The sequence below is a fragment of the Ursus americanus genome, chromosome 6 (genome assembly GCF_024610735.1).
Source record: "Ursus americanus isolate L20-20 chromosome 6, mUrsAme1.1.p, whole genome shotgun sequence".
In the NCBI taxonomy this organism is placed as follows: Eukaryota; Metazoa; Chordata; class Mammalia; order Carnivora; family Ursidae; genus Ursus; species Ursus americanus.
Genome location: NC_142132.1, coordinates 63135061 through 63158825, shown reverse-complemented (window position 1 = coordinate 63158825; position 23765 = coordinate 63135061). Strand labels below are relative to the sequence as shown.

General features: G+C 39.1%; 1 protein-coding gene across 7 annotated transcripts in view; it reads right to left on the bottom strand.

Annotated features, from left to right (window-relative positions):
* Positions 1-23765, bottom strand: part of ANK3 (ankyrin 3) — a 349011-nt gene that overhangs the window by 58466 nt on the left and 266780 nt on the right. For 6 of the 7 annotated variants that reach the window (XM_087863094.1, XM_087863096.1, XM_087863091.1 and 3 more), the window contains 3 exons: positions 19960-20066; positions 14850-15074; positions 11915-12069 (listed from right to left, as the gene is read on the bottom strand). In XM_087863094.1, coding sequence (XP_087719220.1) covers positions 11915-12069; positions 14850-15074; positions 19960-20066 — 487 coding nt within the window. Of the gene's footprint in view, positions 1-11914; positions 12070-14206; positions 14306-14849; positions 15075-19959; positions 20067-23765 lie in introns of all 7 variants that reach the window. The other variant, XM_087863095.1, reaches the window with a different exon arrangement.

Genomic DNA, 23765 nt, shown 5'->3' with positions numbered 1-23765 from the left:
TGAGCTGGGGGAGGGGCCTAGGGAGTGGGAGAGAATCTCAAGCAGACTCCCCACTGAGTGCGGAGCCTGCCATTGGGCTCTACATGGGGCTCAATCCCACAACTCGTAAGATCATAACCTGAGCTGAAATCAAGAGTCCGACGCTTAACCAACTGAGCCACCCAAGCGCCCCTTATAACAGGTATTTTATTAATAGGTACTTTTTTTTTTTAAGATTTTATTTGACAGAGAGAGACACAGTGAGAGAGCGAACACAAGCAGGGGGAGGGGGAGAAGGAGAAGCAGGCTTCCCTCTGAGCAGGGATCCCAGGATCCTGGGATCATGACCTGCGCTGAAGGCAGATGCTTAATGACTGAGCCACCCAGGTGCCCCTTATAGGTATTGTAAAGATAAGCCTCAACCCAAAGAAACAACTACTGTGTGAATTTCAGACATCGGAATCTCCAAGCACCACTCTTTAAACAGTATCATACACACGTTGCCTTCTTGAATTACTCAGATCCCAGGCCTCTGTATGATGAAATGGACCAGGTTATATTCTGTTTCTATGTATACTTATTTTTAATTTATTTTCTGAGGATAAAAGTCAATACAAATGTAAAAACTACAAAAAGTATTTAAGTATTGGTTTATAAGAAGAAGCACAATCTCTTTAAGAGCTACAGTGGAAGGCTAGGCTATTACACACCGGGATAGCTGTATAAGTAAGACATTAAATGATGGAGACAGTAGGTAAACGTGAGAAGCAAGAGCACGAAGTGAAAGCCAGTCAGTAAGATTACTATGGAATTCTTACAACCTGAAAATCTATCACAAGATCTTATTGGTTATCATATAGGACAAAGGTCAAATAAATTATGATATATTCATTCTATGGAATACTGTGCAGTATTAAAAAGAACGGGGTAGAAGTATACATTTTAATATGTAATCTCCAACCCATATAAAATGGAAAATTCACCAAAAATGTGATCACAATCAACTAATCACATCTTTACATGTCTATGTGTAAATTCATATAATTTACATAAAAGGGGGGGGAAGAGAAGAGGAAAATTATAATGACTTTACACTTGTGTATTATTACATGAGTAATAATACTAATACTAGTATTTAATAATATGATATACATAAACATAATAAATGTTATAGCAGATTATTAATATTTTAATGTGTAGATTCAACTCAAGCAAATTTTTTCTCTATTTCTTGCTTTAAAAAAAGGAAACTGAAACACAATCATGAAATGATCTTAGCTGACTGTTTGTTTCAGGTAACCAAAGACCCTGCTAACTGGGAGCCTGCAGGAGGGATGAAGGCTGGCCACACTCAGCTACTGGGAAGCCCTGACTCGTGGCCACATTCCCCATTGTGAGCACCTTATCACAAGGCTTTTGATTCTATTGTAATTTTGATAAACTATTAATGTGTATTAAAATCAGATTTTCTTTTCATAAAATGGGAAGTAACCACAGTTAAATTACACTAAATTAAATGATGTCGGATACTGAGGCCTGGCACATTGTAGGTACTCAACTAGGATCCACTGAACAAAGACCTCCCTGGGAAATAATGAGACTCACACTTTTCATACCAAAGACCTACATAATTCTTTAAAACTTGCTTTAAAAAAAATATATATACAATATATGTATAGTAGTAGAGACCGGTTACTGTTTGCTCTTTTAATAGTTTCTTTTTAAATTGTATGTGGAAAGCAGCTCTTGTCTTTGTACTTTTTAATCCACAGTAAATTTTATTATATCCATGTGTTTATAAGAGAAATTACTGTTTACTTCATGGATGTTTACCCAAAGGGTGTCAAAAACTTATGAGAATATAAAACTCTTCTGAAAGTTCTGTGTTGCAAACTACAAGGGTATGTCAGAAAAGTCAGATTTCCAGGCAAATAGCAAAAAAGTCTGATCAGGTAAAACGAACAACGCCAGTATTCTTTCCAGGACTGTATTTGTATTCAGATTTTAAAATGGTCTATTACTTAGGTCCAAGAAGCAGGAATACTTTACCAAGAATCTTTGCTTTGCTCCCACCCTTCACATAGAGAAACCCAACAAAATAATCTGCAAATATGATGCCCGTGTCCTCTTCGTGCCCACAGAGAACCCAGCTGTGTGTGCCCCAAACTGGCTAGACCATAAGCAACACCAGCGGCATCTATTAAAGACAGAGATTCCAAGGCTTCTTCTCTTGTGGAGATTCTGACTTGGCAGGCCAGGGGTAGCACCTGAAAAGCTACTTTTCACATTCAATTCAGGTGACTTTATGACTTGATATGTGTGGGAAGCAAAGTCTTGGCAGACTGTCACCCGGTATCTGTCCTTAAAAACTCAGATCCCAAATTATTAAAAACATGACAATAGGATCCTCTGAAAAACATCTCAAGGATGGTTCAGTATGAGAAGAGGAGCTTGTGGGGCACTAACGTCCATTAGTTTTAAAGGGCTTTGCTTTTTAAAAATATTTACTAAACCACTCTGTATCTATAGAATCAAAGAGAAAATGACATAAAAATAGAGATCTTACCTTTCGGGGTGATTGATAATGCCATAGACTATGACAGGACCCTGAATCCCCCTCTGTCTGTTTAATCTGTTACTAATAAAGTTTTCATAAAAAGTAAGATTAAAGGGAAAAGAAAGAGGTGTGTTCTGAAACAGGTAGTTTTGGTCAGGCAGAATGTTAAAATTTACACTTACTGAATGTCTGCTTTGTGGCAGGTGAGTTACTGTTTGGCCACATAGCATTTGGTAAAGAGGGTGTCTAAAGTTCAGAGAGAGAAAGTGACTTGCCCAGAGTGACTTGTCTGCTTTAGAGCTTAGAAGTTAGGTCTAGAAAGAGGGTGGGGGAGAAGGGATGAAGTCACACAGACAGGAACTTCACCCACTATTTAACACAGTGTCTTTGCAGCCTAGCTGGCACAGGGGCAGTGGCTGTAAGTGGATGAGTAATGGAGAGATACGCAGATACCCTGGTCCGCAAGGTGACACGGCTTCTTACTGGCCCACTCTGTGAGCAGAAAGCCCTGATTACAGTGGCGTTTTCTGCTGGGCAAGAAATGGAAGCTAATGTTCTACAGCTTTCTTACCTCACTGATTAATGATAAATTTCTTAAGCACCTTGTAACTCATTTGGTTTATTTGCAAAAAGTGGGACAGCTCTCTCTGTAACTGAGATTTTGCAACACAGCACTAAAAATCAAAAAATGCTTTGCCAATATAAATGGTTATGGAGATCATAATACAACGAAGCATAAGTAACAGGACTGAAATCGCATCCCCACTAAGTGAGTTATTCTCAAAGTTTTCAAATGATCATCCTTGATTAGTTTTGCCTCACTCTTATCTGCAGATGATTAAATGTCTCAATAACTTGCTCAAATGGGACCATGGTTCTTTTTCCTAGACCAAATTTGTGTTCTGAAGGCTGTTTGTGAGTGCGAAGGTCAGGTTTGAGTGTGAATAGTCTATCGAAGGAAGACAGCCTCAAGTTTTTGCAGAAGATGATTTCTATATCCACAGTGTAATTTCTAGGCAGGTGGATATTCTGTGCAGCTTGCTCCTCTAAAGAGGAGTATCTGATATGAGGGGTGGGGGAAAATGGAGGCCTAGAATGTTGGAATCCAAAACGGCAAGCAAGTCAGTATGGATCTGTGGGAAGTCAGTGGAGACAGGTGCCTTGGGTTCAAATCCAACCCTCAACCCGTGAGCTTGGACTTTGGACAGGTTCCTGACCTCTGAACCTTAATGCTCCTTGTCTCTAAGATCAGGACAAGAAAAGTTTCCTCTGGGGTGAATAAATGATAGAAAACCACCAGCACAGTTCTGTTCATGTAATAATTTAGGTGACATATTCTTTCCAAGGTCACACAGCTTTGGAGTAGAGGAGAACCAGAAAACCACTCTATGGCAGATCCAGGTTGGATTAAAACAAAACAAAACAAAAACCACAAAAAACGCCACATTACATTATCTCTGTATTTCTACGGTGTATAAATCTTAATCACTATCATTTTAATTTCATTCCCTTTTTCAAAAGAAAGTTTCACCAATTACAGAAAATTAAATATAAGAATTTATAGATAAATTGGGAGAAATTAAGGAAATAAAAGACAAGTCTACATCATTCAACTCTGGCTATAGAATATGTGGAACAGTAGAGCACAGGTCATATATTCACTCTAATATTTCAGAAAATTGTAGACATTCATTTCCTTAGAATTCAAGTTCAGCTTCATCTGAAAATGCAACTTTTGTAATAAGCCTGTCCAAGATGTTGCAGGAAAAAAAACCCAAAACCAAGTGATACAACTGACCCTTCCTCTTCAGTATAAACATAATAGAAAACTTCTCAATTTTGCTCAGCTTTTATTTTGAAATAAGTATAGATTCACGGAAAGTTGCAAAGAGTACAGAGAGGTTTCCATGCACATCAACAATTTTAGTAATTTTTAAAACAGATTTTATTTATTAGAGAGAGAGAGAGAGAGAGCAGGGGGAAGGGCAGAGGGCAAGAGAGAATCCCAAGTGGACTCTGAGCTGAGTGCAGAGCCCCATACGGGGCTCAATCCCAGGACCCTGAGATCATGCATGACCTGAGCCGAAGCCAAGAGTCGGTTGCTCAACTGACGGAGCCACCCAGGCGCCCCTACAATTTCAGAAATTTAACTCATATTCTTTTTCAGTTCTGGCAACTGCTTTCTATCTGTCTGGATCAGCATTATTTTACATCTTTAACTATGCAATGTAAGGATCGTCTTTGTTATTCAGATTTGCGCAATGCATTGAGTGCTAATGATGAAGAATGTCTAGAAACAATGATACATCTATTTGTTTTCCCCTCCAGTTTTAGCAATCCATATAGTTTCTGACAAACGTATTTCTTAAAAGTATTTTTAAAATGAATTTCTAATAATCATTTGCGTTTCCCTTACACCCAGACCTCCTCTCCTCATTTGGTTGTGGCATCCCTTCCTTTAGAAAGTTGCTTTCTCTCTTGGGTGTGGGTCACTGAGTTAGTAAGGAAATGTATCGTCAGAAGCGGGTACATATGCCTGGATACCAAGCACTCATGTTTCCATTCATTCACCATGGCGAGATGACAGTCACGCGCCAAGAGCTGTTCCACGCACCGGGCATATGGCTGTCAACAAGTCAGAGCCGGTCCTTGTCCACAGGGACTTTACAGCACATCAAGGTAGACGGCAAAGTTCAAAGCTGCTTGTTACAGAAGAAGACAGGCCAGGTGTCACAGCCATATTTACCAGGTGGATCTAACTTACTCTGGGGTTTAGTGAAGGCTTTCCAGAAGAGAAGTCAGGGAGGGGATGTTTGGTCATGTCAGAACAATCATTCTAAGGTTTTTCTCCAGGACTGCAGAAACCTTATATTCCTTGCATCTGCTCCTCTATGTGTTTTTTTTTCCAGGAAAATGTTCCACATTTGCTTACTTTTCCAGTTATGTAAATAAAAAGCACGGCTTTCAGGCAATTAGCTCCATTATGTCACTTTCTTCAACCCTTTGTTTAAACCATTACTACTACATCCAGGCAAAAGACAAGTAATATAATCCCTCGTTCAAAATCAGGATCCTATATAATGTTTTAAAGCTGAACACCATAAATCAGTAACACAGCATGCCCAACAGATACGAAGCACACTGAACTCCGAGGGGCCTAGACTTGCTGTGTCTGGCATACTGGCCTCTATTCACATCCTCACTATAGGCGATAAAGGCTTACATCCAATCTCTCAGACTTGCCTCCCTGTCCTCAGAGGGCTAAGAGCCCCATTCTGTCTGACATGTGGGTCAGGGTGTCTGACATCATTGTTTTGACCCACTAATGCTTCATAAAGACATGTAAATGCTGGCAAATTCACATACATAGGCATATATAAAACCGGCATTATTAACATTCATTTGCTTTGGTCCCGTTCTCATTTCCCGGCTAGTTGGTGTGGGGAACCATTCTTGTATAGTCTCCTTTCCTTTTGCAACGTGGTAGGTGTCATGCAACGGATTTAAAATGAGTCTTATGGTCACAGATCAAAGGTCAGTCAGTTTTTTGTGATGGTTTAACTGACAGTATTTGGTATGCACTTCCCCCCCACACCCTAACATAATCTTGATTTGGTTCAGTTCGATTTTTACTTTTCCTCCAGAATTTTTCAAATTTGTTAACAGATTTGGTCCACAGATGGCGCTGTGTACAACATAAAGCTACCCATTTCGCTTCTCAGGGCTCCGCTGTTGCTACAATCTAATTTGATGCTGTAAGGGTTACTCTTTCTCATGGCTGATAAATTAAAAACAAGTTCAACTGAAATGAACCACAGTAGCAATTTTTAACTGAGAAGTCTGTTTCTGCAGTTACTGTTGATACAGTTAGATAATAAATTATGGAAAATTTGTTTCCTGTTATGTAACATTATAGGTATCAATATCTCCTTCCTGCTTCAATTTACAAAAAGAAATAGCATAATTATTTCATCTAAAATGGATTATTTAAAACTTTCACTTGGTCTCATGGGAAAGTGAAGCAATGACAACAGCGAGGAACACATTTTCCTGGCACTGTAGCACTGTTTGGGGATCTTTAGCCACACTTTGTTCCAATATAGTGGCTGGGATTTTAAAATAATAGCATAATCCCTATATCCTCAAAGCAATCTTATGATGCTTAGGTAGCAAAGATTTTGATTTTAAAACCTAATAAATGCAGCTACACGAGTCTACACGCTGTCCAGAGGAGCACTGTCTAAAAGAAATAGAATGCAAGCCATATTTGTAACTTTAAATGTCCTCATGGCCACACTGGAAAAATAAAAAGGAACAGGTGAAATTAATTTAAACCCCTATCTTTTATCTAGCCCAGTATATCCAAAATATTACCACTTCAACATGTAACCATTGTAAAAGTTATTAATGAGATCTAGATTTGCTGGGGGGTACTCTGTGTATCTGCTGTATTTTCCATCCACGGCATAGCTCAGTGTACGAGTTCTGTGTGCTCTATAGACACAGGCAGCCAGTGGTGACCATAGCGACAGTGCAGGATGGGAGCATTTCTCAACCTCTTCAATTCTAAGACCTCCAAGAAGGAAGGATTCTTCTGCTAGTAAATACTCCCAGTTCCAGCAAAACCACAAACTACAAAACACCCCTTGGGGTCTGACTTTGCAGGCACAATTTTAAGCATGTTTAATGGAACTCTGTGAGTTTAATTAACAAAAGGTTTTAAACTTATGAAGTAGATTCAGCTTGGTGCACTTTAAAACTGATGTTTTGGGGGGGAGCAGAGAATGAGTATTTTGGGTTTTGCAGTATCTTTTTCTCAGCAGAGACTTGACAAATGCTCAGACAAGACCTGTGTCCGCTGCTAAAGAAAAAAGTTGCTCTGCCACGTGATATCCCAGCGGTAACAGTAGGTTCTTCACACCCAGACCACCTGTCCTGTGTCATCCTAGCCTCTCACTTCAATAGAGCTTTGGTAACACACCTGCTTCATCAGCGAACCATCCACATGCTTCTGTCTCTGGGCTCGCTAGTGGCAGAATTAAATCTTAATTCCACTGTATTTTGCAATGACAGTTTTTTTCCTGAATACATATCATATCCTTTTGAGTCACAGAAGAACTAAGATGGTACCTTGATGAGTCATGGAAATTTTAAATAGCAGCTAACATTTACGTAACATTTTTATTCCACACAAAACACTTTCATAGGCATCCTTCATCTGAGAACATAGAAAGGTGAAGGAGTATTATAGAAAAACAGCTAAATTTGGAGTCAGAAGTCTGGATTTTAGAAGTCTAGATCTAGATTTTTTTACTATTTCCTGACTGGGCAGCAGTGATGGGGAGGTGTCAACCAGGACCAGGGCTTCGACTAGCCTTGTGTGATCTGGAAGAGGGTGCCACGGGGGCGGATACCGCCCTGTAGGTAAATTACTCGGGAACACTGGGTAAGAGTGCCCCTTTGTCCTTTGTCCTGCAGCCAGTGTCAGATCAGAGGGCTTGGCAAGTGGGAGAGTCAAGATTTTAGCCCCGACCTGCTCTCCTGCACAACTGTACTTGGCGGTGGCGATGGATCCTAACACCGGTTGAGTGGTTCTCATGTATCAGACCTTGGGTGAAGAACTTTACATACATTAGCTTGTCAGTTCCCCCTTAGTTCTCTGCGAGGTACCCTCACTTTACAGACTGAAGCTAAAGTTTAGAGAGATTGAGTGCTTGGTTAGGGTTGGACAGCCAGTAAGTGGTGGGGTCAGGATGAGAATTCCAGTCTATGCGATGTCCACAGATCCCGATCCTAACCACAGATTACACTGGGAAAATTATTCTCCTTGAACCTTTTTTACCCTGAAGTTACTCTGACTATGAAATTACTCTAACTCCTAAATTCTAATCACGAAATTGTGCATTTGGAAAGGCTTTGCAAGTTCTGAAATACTACAGAACCATAATCTAATCTTTACGAATGTGTTGTTTAGTCAAAATCCGTTATCAAAATATTGGCTAAGATGATTTTTAAATATTTGGGTTTTGAAATTTTCAGAGAATAAGGTACAATAGGACTGGTTATAAAAGTAGCATACAGATTAGTTATAAAGCAGGATTCATTTATGGAAGAGGGTTAAAAAGGAGACATTTATGGGGTGCCTGGGTGGTTCAGTCAGTTAAGCGTCTGCATTTGGCTCAGGTCATGATCCTGGGGTCCTGGGATCGAGCTCCCTGCTTGGCGGGAAGTCTGCTGCTCCCTCTCCCTCTGCCCCTCCCCACCACTCATGCTCTCTCTCTAATAAATAAATAAAATCTTTTAAAAAAATAAGTAAAACTGTAGTAAGGAAACTCTTTCTACTACTTCTAAGATAACAACAGAATCTGGGACCAAGGGCTCTATCATTATTTCTTTAAAACATCTAACAGAAGCCCTGAGTATGGTAACACCGAGGGCATCATTTGACTAAGCAAAAATAGGACTAATTCCTATTTGAAAACTGGTTTATGAAAAACAAAATGAATGCAAGTCAGCATGAAATCATGGCAGTCCATTCCATAAATAAACCTTAAGAATTAAAAAAAAATTCCACTTGTGATTGTTAGGACATACTAAAATCTATACTCAAAAATGAAGGAGAACATACTAGACTACTCAGTGTTTTTGCTAGAACTACAGTGTCTGATGAAGTAGCAAGTGGCCGTGTGTGGCTATCTGAAATTACGGAAACGGAATGACAAATTACCCTCCTCGGCTGCACTAGTCACATTTCAAGTACTCCAAAAGCACGTGTCTGGTGATTACTGTTGGACAGCATATGCATATAGAGTATTTCCATCATCGTATAGACTTCTATTGGACAGCACTGTTTTAGAATGTTCAGTATTTTTCCAAGAATATTGTTATTTCTCAGAACTTTCCTCAAAGTAAATGCTCCTCTTTAAATTTTTTCTCCTGGAGATTAACATTAATGATGTTTGGAATAAAGGAAATAGAACTTTTCCTCCAGAGAGCGACATAATTTTAAGGAGGTGCCTCTTCCTGCCCCTCACCAGCAATGGGCAAAAGCCTAAATCAGTGCTGCGTCTGACACTGGAGCTTCAAAGGTGATTCAGACACGTACCCTGCCCTCAGGAAGTTACAGTATTAAGGTAACTATCCATTAAAAAGAAAAGAGAGAGAAGAGAAGAGAAGAGAAGAGAAGAGAAGAGAAAAAAGAAAAGAAAATCCTTGTGTAGGAGAGGTTACATTTCAATAACTAGTCATCTACTATGTTGGCATTTAAGACACACTAGAAACATGGGGGCACCTGGGTGGCTCGGTTGGTTGAGCCACCAACTCTTGATTTCAGCTCAGGGCATGGTCTCAGGGTTGTGGGATCGAGCCGTGCATCGGGCTCCACACTCAGGAGGCGTCTGCTTGAGATTCTCTCTATCTCTCTCCCTCTGCTGCTACCCCTGCTCATGTTCTCTCTCTCCCTCTCTCTCTCTCTCTTACATAAATAAAGTAAAATCTCAAAACAAAAAAGAAATACTAGAAACATGAAAATATTTATATACTTTACTTTCCTTGAATCAAAATAACTATACTTTCTGGAAAACCCATTTCTCTTCTCTCCATTTTAAAATCCTGAATCATCTGTAGTCTTGTACTATTTTCAAAATGCTAACTCAAGTCATTCCCTTAGGATGTATTCTTTGTAAAACTTTCAATTGTGTCTTCTTATCAATTTCCTTAGAAGAGAATGACTACATTTCATGCTTTAAAATAAGTTAAGGTAATAAAAATTAGAACTCTTAATTACCACTGCATGTTCCTATTAGAAATCATTTGAAGTTATAGACGGTATAGGATATAAATATCAATATCATATATAAACACTTAATGATCCTCATTTAAGATGACTATTCTTCTAGACCTTAAATCTAGAGGTTTGTAGGAATTTTCCTCTTTAAGTTTATTTTCTTCTCCACGGGACACACATTTCTAAAATCAGTGGGATATGGTTAAGTCTTTGAAAACAAGTTAGAACAAGATTTCAACACCTGCACTGCTGCTCAGTTTGGGTAACCTTAGTAAGCGACTTGACTGGTCTGAACTTCAGTTCCCTCATCTATACGGCGTGATTAAAACTACCTACTTTACAGTACTATACTTTTGTTTTAAATCCTACTACAGAAAGGAATTTATCACTGCCTCACGAACTCAACAATTATTAGTTTCCTTCTACCCTGCTGTAAAAACATCTTTAAATTCTTGGTTGGCTGCGATTAACTGTGTCTCATCCAGAACCTTTGGCGGGACAACTTTTTTCTCTAGAATGAATAGTGACAACAGCTGATATTTATGGAGGGCTTACTGTGTGTCAAAGGCTGTATTTCACAAGTGCTTCGCAGAATTATTTTTTCCCAGTCACAACCCTCTGGAGTAAGGAAGGTGATGGCCGTTTTACAGAAATAAAAGAGGCTCACAGGGACCAAAGAACTTGCCGACGGTCATCCCTCCAACACCCGAGTCGGTCCAGCTCCTTTGTCCTCCCTGGGAAACCAGGAGACTATGCTGGATGCATTCCAAAAGCCAGTGAATTTTATGGTATGTGAATTATATCTCCAGTAAAGCTGTTCTTTAGAACAACTGCTGAATTTGTAGTGATTAGGAAGTCAGTAGAAAGACTCATTCTGGGGTGAACTTGGTCTCTGATTTTTTTTAACCTTTTTAAAGGAAACCCCTGCATCAAGTAGCTAGTCTCGAAGCAAGTCTATTCCCGATGTCTAGTCAGAAAACCTGCTTGGTTCTGAGGCTCAGACAGCCGAGGGAGTGACATGCTCCCTATCAGAGTGACATGCTCAGCCACGTGGCCTTACCAGGTCACAGAACACGACACAGACTCCAATAACTAGCCTGCAACTTATTTTTTTTCCCCCGTGATTACTGCCCAATAGGAAATAAAAATTCATGAAGAATGCTGAAATAATCGGGGACAAAACAGAGATACAGGGAAGGATCCGGAAATAATAATTCCAAAAATAAAATGTGAACGTATTTCCTTAAAAATGCCCTGCATGCTTTGCATACCTTCCGTTATTATTCACCCCCTTCCTTACACATCTTGCACTTAGAAGACTCTCTTGGGTTTTGGAAAGATGAACATATTTGATTAAAGACTGAAAGAGTCACCACTGTAATATTTGTACATTAGTATTGCGAGAAAAAAAGTCTGTCGGATTAAAAGGAAGTTCCTGCCTGAGATTCCGAAAGCATCAATGAACGCCGGGGACCTGGACACCCAGCTCAGAATACAAACATGGGACGTTCGAGCCGCGTGAAGTTCGGCACGGCCAGGCCTTTGGTTTTGACCTGCGGACATTTACAAGGACAAGGAGTCGTCATAATTACCTTCGTCCATGCCATTAAGCAGTTCGGTTAAATCTTCATTTTTACTGTCAAACTGATGCTCCTTCCACGTCTCACCATTTTCACTTCGAAGAACAATGAGTTCTCTCTCTTTTCCTCGCATAGACCCAAAGTGAGGGATTTCCACTATGACAGGGCTGGAAAAAAAATCCACATTATTTTGCTATCAAATGAAATACGTTTATAGTATCATACTTTCCACAACAGTTTCATTAACAGTATTCATTTGAAAATCAGAGGTGCCACTAAGGTTGGGAATGACTTCAAAGCTGCAGAATCATTTGCTAATTAAATCATGTTAGAAGCCTGAAAACATGCCATCATTCATTCATTCACGAACAATTCGTAAGGGCCTACTGCCTGTGAGGCATTTTGATTCAATAAGGGGAAAATATTCCGCACATATAAACAGGAGTTTTGAATCAAGGAATTGGAAGTTAGGAAAACAGACCGTAAGAAAGTTGGTCCATTTTTAAAAACACGATAGCTATATTATATTATACAAAAAAGCTAATGATTTAAAAGGACACAGTCATTTCTTTGAAAAAGAAATTCTGTAGATTTCCTATTTTGAAAGATCACAGGTGTTTGTCCCTGAGCAAGGAAACGATGGACATAACAGTTCACTCCCTCCAACAGTGACTTTCTGTGAATTTTATGGCCTGTACAGTCAAGGCATTTTGTCTGAGTTTTAATTTGTGAAATGGTAGTGGGCAACTTAATGTCCTAACTGTCATAGAACCTGCACAGGAAGACATACACTTCTGAAAAAGCACTTGTTGGTTTGAAATCGTAATACAGTGATACATTAATTTTTGACAGTGTCCTTTTGCCAAAGAATGTGAAAGGATGGCTGCAAATTGAAGACAGCCAATCGAACGCAGGAATAATTTTGTTAACTTTTAAAATAGGATAAATGCTAAAAAAGATGGATGGAAGTAAGCAGACCACAATCACACACAGTTTATGTAGTTGGATTGTGCAGCTTTATTTTATGACATTTAAGTAGACAGTATCATTATTCTCCTACAGAGGTTGTATGTAACCTCACCTCTTCATCCATGTGTTTATGTACATGTGATAATTGGAGACACGGGTTTAAATAGGTAAGAACATAAAAAGGGAGAGTCATTGTAATGACCCAATGGCATCAGTACAAAGGAGCATTTCATTTATTACAAAAGCATTCACTTAAAATGGGATGATAAATACAATTTTTCTTTTGGAAAAATAATTATAATTAATTCAAATTAAGGATCTAAAAATTTGTATAGTGCCTTTATTTTTTGATAGGTAGAAACAAAATCAAGTATTGCTAAGAGTGTCAATAATTTCAAGAGTTAAGATATTTACCGTGGTTTTAACCACATATGATTTGTCATTAATTTTTTTTTTTTGAGAACTAGATACAATCTTTGCAGGTTAATGTATCAGATACTGTCTCTGTAAATATTTAAGGAATGTGGCTTTGTGTAGGACATTCAACAATACTGGAGAGAAGGTATGAACCAGGGCCTTTGACCAAGGTGAAAGCCAAGCATACTTTTCATAACAGGTCTCTTCATGCAGACTGCCAAGGCAAATCCACCAATCGGACAGACAAGCAAACAAACAACAAATACCAACACATTTCAGCTTAAACAAAACAAAACGAGACAATTTAATAACTTTAGAAGAATATGCTATCTGCTGCCTAGTTGGCTTTCTTTTAGTATCTTCTATTCCCAACATTTATCAAATTCAGTTTACTTCTTGAGGACTTCTGTCTCTCAAAGCCCGTAAAGATGACTTAGTATGTATAAGTATGTACTTTTAAAAAACTGTAACTCCAGACACGTACATATATATATATATATGTACACATATATATATTCACACACGTATGTATCATTTACAGCAAATGTTGATTCAAAGCCTGCAAATACCTTCTCTTACGCTGGGTTAAAATTAGATCGTCAGTCTGTCTTAAACACTATCAGAACCAGTTGAAACACTTCAAATTAAAGAAAGGTTCACAGAAGCACAAAGTTATGAAGCAGAAGGCTTGCAGTGAATTCCACATGCTGGCGAAGCAGGGTAGGTAACGGGGCTACAGTTAAGTCAAGCCACTATGATTTCTGTGTCTTTCAGTGACACACATCAACTGAAAGCATTAAAAACTGAAAAGATAAAAATAAAATTAAGACAAGAAGACGACCATGGGGGTGACAGAAAAAAATTGAAAATGGAAAAAAGAATTGTAGACATTCTGTATCTTGTCTATAAAGATCCTACCCAATAAATTTTGTTCCTTGAGGCCCAAGCTGCAGGATTCGGCTAACCAAGCTCTCGCCCTCATTTACAGGGGGAGGATTGGTAGGAAGATGCAGTTTACTGAATAGCATCCATGCAGCAGGAAGAGAAACGAGAAGGGGAAATTGTGAACAAACTGTCCGTCACGACAGAGCCTGCCTGCTTTGCACCCAAGTGCCACCTCAGAAAATGAATTCATGTTTCCTTTTCTCAAAGGCCCCTATCACCATGGATTCTTTCCCTAAAAATTATCTTTAAACAAGACAGGTACCCATAGGAGCCATTTATTCAACGTGGCGAGACAGTTCCGGCATCTCTAGTTTTCCCTAAGAATGGTGCCTTGACTTCCACGGGGGCCGCTGGGGTTCCGTGCACTCACTGAGCAGAGAACATGCTTCTGGGTTAGTAAAAGCTTTGACCGGCAAACTGAGTTAAGGAAGTTATCAGCCTACTAGCTTTTCAGAGAATTACACAGCTTTGTGACCTTTGACGCTACACGAAAGGTGTGCTCGATCAAAACGGTCCAACTAAGTAGTTTTAATAGTTAGCTACTTGAGTTAAAAAGGGCAAAGGAAACCAAATATATCATACAAGGGCCAAGGTAAAAATTGAGAAAATAACTTACCCTAAAAATTGTGCCCCTGCAGGACCCATTTCTACCAGCCTACTGGCTAATCCCTCTCCTTCCACCATGGGGGGTGGGTTGGCCAGTTTATGTCTCTTTACCAAGCGGCAGGTGATGCGCGTGGGGGCCGTACACTTGCGCGGAGGGATGATGATTCTCATGCCGTGGTGCCGGCTGCCTCTCATGGAGCCGCCTCGCGCGTCCACCATGAAGCTAACGAGAAACCTGTGAGGAGAGACCGGAGGCCAAATCAAGGCGAGAAGAACACGATCTTCACAGGAGGTTCTGCGATTAAATGTTAAGGTTTGAAACGACAGACAAGGTAGCTCTCATTTCCTCTCTTTAAAAATAAATCAGAAGTAAATACAGTGGAGTCACATCAAACATGCATTCGACTTGTGAACTGGGCAAAAAGTGGGACGCGACAACTTATTTTCGGGGGGACGCTGGCCTCCTAACGGAAGCCAACGACTTAGACGCTCACGTTGAGGAAGAGTGAATGTTTCAAAGCTGGAATAAAGACTGGCTCTTGCAGGACCATCATGCGTGTAAAAACACGAACTATGTGGTCTCTAAGGATGACTTAAGCTATATTCAAGTGTCATTTTAACTATAAATGCTTTTAGCCAGAGGCTGACTATGAAACCTCTCTCCCTGACAAGTCAGATGAAACTCCACGGTATGTCTTAACATGTACAGCTCATAAAATAAATATATACTTAATCAGACCGAACACTCTAATTTTTACTACCACAAAGCAGAATATAAGAATAAAAGCAGGTGACTAATTTTGCTCAGGCAATTTTGATGGAGAGGGATTTAATCTTTTCAGTTTAAATTTGGCCTTAAAACTGTTTAAAATAACCTACGCTTGAATATCTGTATAGCCATACAAAACTGAATACTTAGACTTTCAGAAAATGTCTCTAAATTATATACTATAATTCTGTCATTGGCCTTTCTATTAAAGCTAATGAAGAAAAATTATTTGTCGGCATGTAGATGTGAAAATGTAAAGAAATTAATAGTATCTTATCTGGGTTATAGCATATTGCAATTCCTGATTCCTATCACAAGCTCACGCAGCATCCTCCTCGAATCTTTGGTATTATAAAGTGCTCTGGTGCACGTACACCAATGAGCCTGACGTATAGAAGAGTGCAAGTCGGACAGAAGAACATACGTCCCTTTGCATTCCCACGTTCACATGTGAAAATATGCTTATTACTTGAACAGCACCAAATGTTGATAATTAGAAAATTATCTGAATACCTGTAGTATCGGGGGGAGGGAATAATCCCATCCATCAAAATCTTCTACTAAATATAGTTCATTTAAATGCAGTCCTAACATCTTGCAAACAGATTTTAGGACTTTGCATGGAGGTCCTAGCTGGAGCCCTTTTCCTTAAGAGTGATGCTTCTCAGCCTTAGGAGAGTAACTGTTTCAACAAAGCAAACTGACGGGCCATCCCCACGGAGAAAGGAAATAGCATGGGGCTCATTTTTCAGCCAATCAGATGTTCGGAACCAACTCTGGTCATCGGTTAGTGGAATCAGCTTCACGCCCTTCTGCTTATTTTGGATTTAGCCATTTTCCTCTGGATTATGTTTTTTGGTAACATTAGACCTACTTTGAGAGGCTGGAACCAGGGTACTATTCAAAGTAAGAGGGGAAGAGACTGACCCCCTCAAAACCAAAACAGAACACAGCACCTCCCAAGTCAGAGACAAAGATACTGGTTCACTTGTGCAAGTATCCACACACATTGCCTCCAGTGCTACACGATGACAAGGCTCCCTTGAAACTGCCCTGGTGAGCCCACATTGTCTTAGATAGACACATACTTAACAGCTACCTTTACTCAGTAATGCAGACAATAGGGCAACCTTATAAAGAAGCCTAGGACAAAACCTGATCCTTCCCAGCATTCAGTAGTGAAGATCAACTCGTGATGGGGAATAACAGCAACAGAATGGATTAAAAATGATCCAAGATAAGCTCTGGGGGCCACCTGGCTGGCTCAGCTGGTGAGGCATCCGACTTTCGATCTCGGGGTCATGAGTTTGAGCCCCACGTTGGGTGTAGAGATCACTTAAATAAAACTTCGAAAAAACAAAGATAAACTCTGGGCTTGAAAATTTGGTTGTATTAGCACAAATAAACACTAGAATGTTTACACTGGGAGGGCAATGTTTGCCCTGGCAATAAGCAGCTGATCTCAACAATATAGATGTTAATTCAGATCAGGCCTGTCTTGTTCACTGCTTGACCTGCAGAGCTGAGCACAGTCCCAAACACAGTAAGCACATAATAAATGTTTACTGAGTGATCCATTGAGCAAAAACTACTGTGTTAAGGGCGCTTAGGAAACTGCCTGGGACAGACGAGGTTACTAATACTGAAAATATATCTATGTGAGAAGGATATATATAAAAAAACACTTGTAGCTGAGCAGCCTGAAGGTCGTATAAGAAGGTTATCCACGTCAATATAAAAATACCCAAACTACAAAGAATATCACAACCAAATGGAAAAAACAGGCCTTAGAAGATTTTAACGACAAATTAGAAGAAGCTCTTTCTCTGGGTTCCGCATAGCACCCAGTGCCCAGCTGGTATTCATTAGCAATTATTTATTCTAAGGTTTTCAATTCTATAGAGCCAGTAGACTGAGGAAAGGTGAGAACACATGTTAAGCAGGATAGGGTCCTATTACTCAGTCACATCATGAAATACAGTGATTTGTTTTCCAAACTCATTCCTTACATATTCTGTGCAAAATCAAATTTCATGCAATATAACTTATTAGGAACAAATCAAAAGGTGATGTTTAATCATATTTGTTGTATTTTATTAATATGTAAACTAAAGCAGGAATTCTACGGATGATCTAAAACTAACACATGAATGTTTCTAGTTTTAAGAACAGTGGGATGACGAATGCTGATACACTACAGACATTGACACATCTAACTGTGGGAAAACTTCACATAAATTAAAAATACAAAAAAGGATGGTTCACATAAAGGACACAGTTATCACCTTGAATCATACTGAGGAAGTGGAGAAGAATAGCTGCAAAATAATTTAGAAAGCAAATGGGAAAAATTAATGTAAGATAATTAGAAGCAGGCAACAGAAAATGTCAATGACAAGCAAAGGAAAAATAAAAACCATCAGAACGTGAAACCAAGGCATTTGGCACTTGTGGGACAACCTGGAACAATATTCGCCTTAAGTGGCTACAGAGGCTCCACCACAGCCCTGGCATTAGTGAATCGTGTCCAAGTGAGTATCAAGTCGATAGTTTCCTTTTCAAATTAGCCCACGCTAACTGCCATTACCTTTGCTCTCCTGCACAAGCCTACTGCCTTCAATAAATTCAAGAGGAAGGAGAGAGAATTTGTGTATTCCAATATTTCATTGTCTCCAGCGTATGGGAAAGGTTACTTCTGATTTTATTATTCTCTGCCCCCTCAACTTCTCATGTGAAGCTCAAACTACCATTTGAAGCAAAGCACATGAGTTAACTAAATTAGACCCTAGGACTTTTCTTTCCTACGTAGAGAATACAAGATGCTGGTTCTAGGTCTTTGTGACATGGCAACGATTCACTAAGCTTGGTACAAAAAATCCTGAGCATGCTGCTTGCTGAGTGTGTCCCAAGTATTTTATATTTTCCTTCTCAACTGATTTTTTTTTTTTTTTGCTTTCTCAACATTAGACCCACGAACATCTAACATCAGTGGAGTAAATATTTAAGCAATTAAAAATTAATATTACTATAACTAAAGATTTTTCTGAGTAAAAGAAATGCAATGTTAATGAGTCAAAGACCACCATGTATAGTTTATAAAGCCCTTTCATGTCAATTATTTCTATTTAAATGATATTGCAACTCTTTGTGTGACAAGCCACAGTTCTGTAAGACTACTTTAAATAACCTGCAGCATTACTGAGTCCGACTTTTCGTCTATAAAATGGGGGTAACGAATAAAACCTATCTCACAGTATCACTTCAAGGTTCAAATAAAAATTAAGTCAGATAATACATGTAAAAACATTTAACACAATGCCAGGCACATACAAAGGTAAACATTAGCTATTATGATTTATTTTAATTACAAGCAGCAGAAAATACTTCATGTAATACATATAGCATTTCAGAAAGGTTACTTATTGTTAATTTATTTAATTGCAAACTAATCCACCCTTGTCCTGGATCACAACTAATTTATGGCTTAAATGCCAGTTTCAGAGGTGAAAACACCTGGATGTTTTCATCATCTTAATTATTTCCATTCCATTTGTGTGGATTCATTGAGCCCATGTTTTAATTTCCTACAGCTGAAGAATCCCATATCTAAATATATGCTGATTATCAGTTCAGCAGTTGGAGCAGGTCACCTCCCACTGCCTACCCCAGATTCTGCCGACCAGTGGGAAAATAGGAAGGAGCCTGTCCCATGTGGTTTTTACCACTGCACCCCTGGGGTACACACATTGGTACATTCACTTTTTAAAAGTGAATTCTTTTCTTTCCATTTAAAAATTAATTTCTCTTCTAATTATAATTTAATACAATTTAATCCTAATTTTATTTCAGGAATGCAGAAGGTACCAAACTTGATCTGAAGATTTGAGGCTCAAAGCAAAGCACAAAAGCAGACAGCAAGGTAAATGAACAGATATACCCACATATTTAATTTTTCATTAGAAAGGAAAATCAGGTACTCAGAAATAAAACTTCATTTAAATAAAGTAAAATTAAGGAAAATGACCGGATTTATTTATTTTTTAATTGAAAAGAGAAATTAAAGAACTGGGAATAGTACCAGAACAGGCAAGAATTTTTTATGCACCAATACTTTAATTCTTTTCCTTTCCAACACTGTGCTTTCTTCAACAGAAAACAGATATACCATTTTGCTCAGAAAAAGAATTAACTAATGACTCACTAACATAGATCACACATACTCAACTAATGAAATCTTCAGAAGACCAATATTTTATACACATGAAGCCTGTCGATATGAATTTATAGCTCCAAATAATAAATGTAATGTTCGTTTAATAGGATAAAGGCAAGTGACCTTAAGATTACTTACCCAGAATGAACAGGACTTGAGACAAGATTGACGTTGTCCAAGGTATCTGCAGCCCAGCTATAATGTCTTAGAGAATCTGAGTCAAATTCTCTTGTGAATGTTAGATGCTGCAAAATAAAAGGACATACAGCATCAACGACCCACACCAGACAGTTTCTCTGTAGCCACAAAATACACCTGTGTGTCTCTGTAAGTCCAGACAGTCAAACAATTTGTACTTCCTCCCCTAACGGTCCACATTGAAGTTTCGAGATAGGAACCAAAGTTTACTGATATGTTGTACTATTTCAAACTTTTAAGAAAGCATCTTGAATAACTGCCATGGCAAAAGGAATATCACAGATTTCCGATGGGAAGTAGACATAAAGCACGCCTGCTGATTACTAAAGTACGATCGTCGGCTTGAAGAAAGGCATTTGAGATGTAACCTGAAAAGTGACTTTTCCACGAAACACAGTATACAACTGACACGAAACTATGATTACTGTGACCTGGGTTTTGACATTATTTTCTTGAAAACGAACAATGTAAGTCTGTCCGTTCAAGGAAAGTAACTGATGGCATTAGTTGCTAATGATAATTTGAGTTTTCAAACAAAAATTAGTATTTTGGAAACTTAATGTGCACCTCCGTAATGAGCTCAGTGGCGATATTAACAAATGTGATATATTAGTTCTGGATAAGAAACATGTGTCAACAGGATAAAGATTTGCATAAATTAGTAAAGCAATAGTTTCCAAATCACCAATGAACGATGTTCTATCAGCAAAAGGTACATTCGATGTGGAAATGCTAACCATGATTTTAATGCTTGAACACATCTCCGAATTCATCTTACAATTAGAAAATTCTTTCCCACGTCTGAAAAAATCATCAATCCTGGTGACTTTTGTTTTTCCAAGTGGGGCACAGTAGCTAGTAGAAGCCTGCTGCGGCCACACCAGGTAACTATGGAAATGGGCTCCAGCTGGGGCAAAGGAGGAGCTGGGGAGCTGCACTCTGGGGAGGCGAAGATCTGGAAGAGCTGAGTGGACTTTTTGTTGCCATTTTTAACTTGGGTGCCTTTGCTGATTCTCAATGCACACAGAATTGGGGCTTTTTACCGACAGGGGCCACCACTGGGGAATAGAAAAACCAAGGGAGTTTCGGTGGAGATTTGGGCGGCCTTAAGCGTGCTACAGATTTCTGTGAAGAACATTTGCTGAATTCTGGGGCTGTGCAGAACAGGAAGCCAAAAACCTAACCAGAAAATCTCCAGAAGGCAGTGTTGCTTCTTGGCAGTTTCCTGAAGAAAAGCTTGAGTTTGGGCCTCGTCAGGGGAGGGGATCACACAAGATTCCCACATAAGGATCCTCACAAAGGCCAGGGACAAACCTGAGGTGGTCTGAGTTTACCACGGCTGCGAATGGTTTTGCCTCATTGCAGCAAAACCTCGACTGGATTGAAATAATCAGCCACCACTCTATTTGTCTAGCAGAGGCAGGGTGCACCCTCTGTGGAGAATTACATCATCGTCGGGTGTGTCGTGCCTACGACTTTTCATATGTCATGTCCGGCATGCAGTGAGAAATTGCCAAGCATGGCCAGAGCACATGAACGAAAACAAAATAAAGCCGATACTATAAACAGACTCCCAGGTCACCCGACATTTTGAAGTAAGCAAATAAGAACTTCAAAACAGCTATGATTAGTATGTTGAAGAAAAGAGGGGAAAAAACAGATGAAAGAAATTAAAAGGTGGATGATTTAACAGAGCCCTGGAATGTATGTAAGAATCGAATGGGCATTTGTTCACTTGTAAATACAATGTCCGTTCTTGACAAGACACAGTAGAAAACAGGGTTAGAAAATTGGAAGTGTAGACGGAAAAATGTACAAAAGATAGGATTTTAAAAAAAGAACGGAAACTACAGAAAATCGTACAAGTGGCCTATGGAACACGGTGAAAGTTTTTCCCACGTGTAACTGGACTCTGGGAAGAGGAGAGCAAGGCAGAAGCTACATGAGGAGGGAGCAGCCTTCTTTTGCTGGTCTCCAGCCAGAAAGGGACAGAGCCTCAGGGCAGAAAATGGGAAGTCTTCTCCGGGATTTCCCAGTGATTTAGGATTCACTGGGAATTGGAATTTCCCAGTAAAATGTCCCTGGCTTCTTACTTAAGTAGAAATCATGGATGGCAAGCTCTCCCCCATGCGGAGAGCTTCCAATGAGCTCAGTGGTGATCAAACAGCCAAGAGTCACTGCACAGTTGAGAAGTATCTAACATGAGGAATAAAATAAACAAATAAGCAAACAGAACAAGAAACAGAGGGATTTTAGGAAGAAGAAAGCTTAAAATTTTTCATTGATGTCCAGAGAGAGATGAGATCTTCTTACACTTATAAAGCAATAAAACACTAAAAACAAACGAAAAACCCAGAGGGAAAAAAAAAACTCATAGAAAGTAACAAATACAGAAAATAGGAGAACGCACAAGAAAGCAGAGGACCATTTCAGGAATTTCAAATCCATTTCCTTTCTCAAAAAAAAAAAAAAAAAGTTTCCAGAAAGCAAAAATAGTGAAATAGAGGAGAAGAAACCAAAGAAATAATTCAAGAAACTTCCCTACAGCAGAAGACCTGAGTTTGCAGAGTAAAAGGATCTACTTGAGTGACCAGCACTATGAATATAAACCCACTCTACCACATCATCATGAAATTTCAGAACTTGGAGACAAAGAAAGAATCTACGAATTTAGAGAGGGAAAAACAATCACAGATGGCAGACTTCCATCAGACTTTTAACAGCAAAAACTGAAGTTCAAGGCAATGGAGCAATTCCTTCAATGTTCTGTGAGGAAATGATTTTAACCCAGAATTCTAAAACCAGCCAAAAATAAAAAATAAAAACAAAAAACAAAAAAAAGGTGTGAAAATAGAACTAAGATATTTCAGAAATATAAAACCCCCCAAAATATATTTCTCATGAACCCTGTAAGGAAACGACTGGAAGATGTACTCCATCAGAATGAAGGATTAAACCAAGAAGGAGGAAGACACAGGGTCTAATGTAAGAATATAGGGAATTTTCATGGTGACAGTGAAGGAAGACCCAGGAGGACATCCATGCAGCGGGCCCGCAAGGAACTTGACTAGTAGGAAAGCACAAAGAGAGATGAATTAAACAGAAGAAATTTATAGAACACCTGATGAGTGTGAACACATTAGAGGAGACTGGCACAACTGGGTTGGAGTTTGGGGAGCGGGTAGGGATACACTGAGAAGACCAAGCAAATGAAAAAACTCTAGGGAAAGCAAAATATTGTGCCTAAAAGAAAATGCAATCATAACACACTTCACATCTGTGGTAACATTTACGTGGGTGTAATAACAGAAGCACGGAATATTGGCATAACCAAAATAAGACACAACTGTTTGGGGAAAGTGGGGGGCATGGAAAACGTGCATGGTGGGAGGGAAGAGGTATTCAAAAAATAAAAACTTCATCTTCCATTTTGGGAAGTCAATAAATTATTCCTGAAATGGGCGAAAGCCAACAGGAAGCCACATGTACATATTATTTGGAGACACAGAAGCACATAACAAGATTGATCAAAAGGTACTTTTAGCAGTTGTCTCTGGAGAGGAGAAATGGGAGGCTGAAGGTGTATATGGGGATTCTTTTTCTTTCCTAATGAGTATGCCTTATAAAATGACATGGCTTATTTGTTTGATTAACTTTGATAATAAAACATAAATTTAAAAACATACTGTGAATTACAAAGATTTTTTTAAAAGCCCTAAAATCAAAATGGAAAACAATGAGGCCAC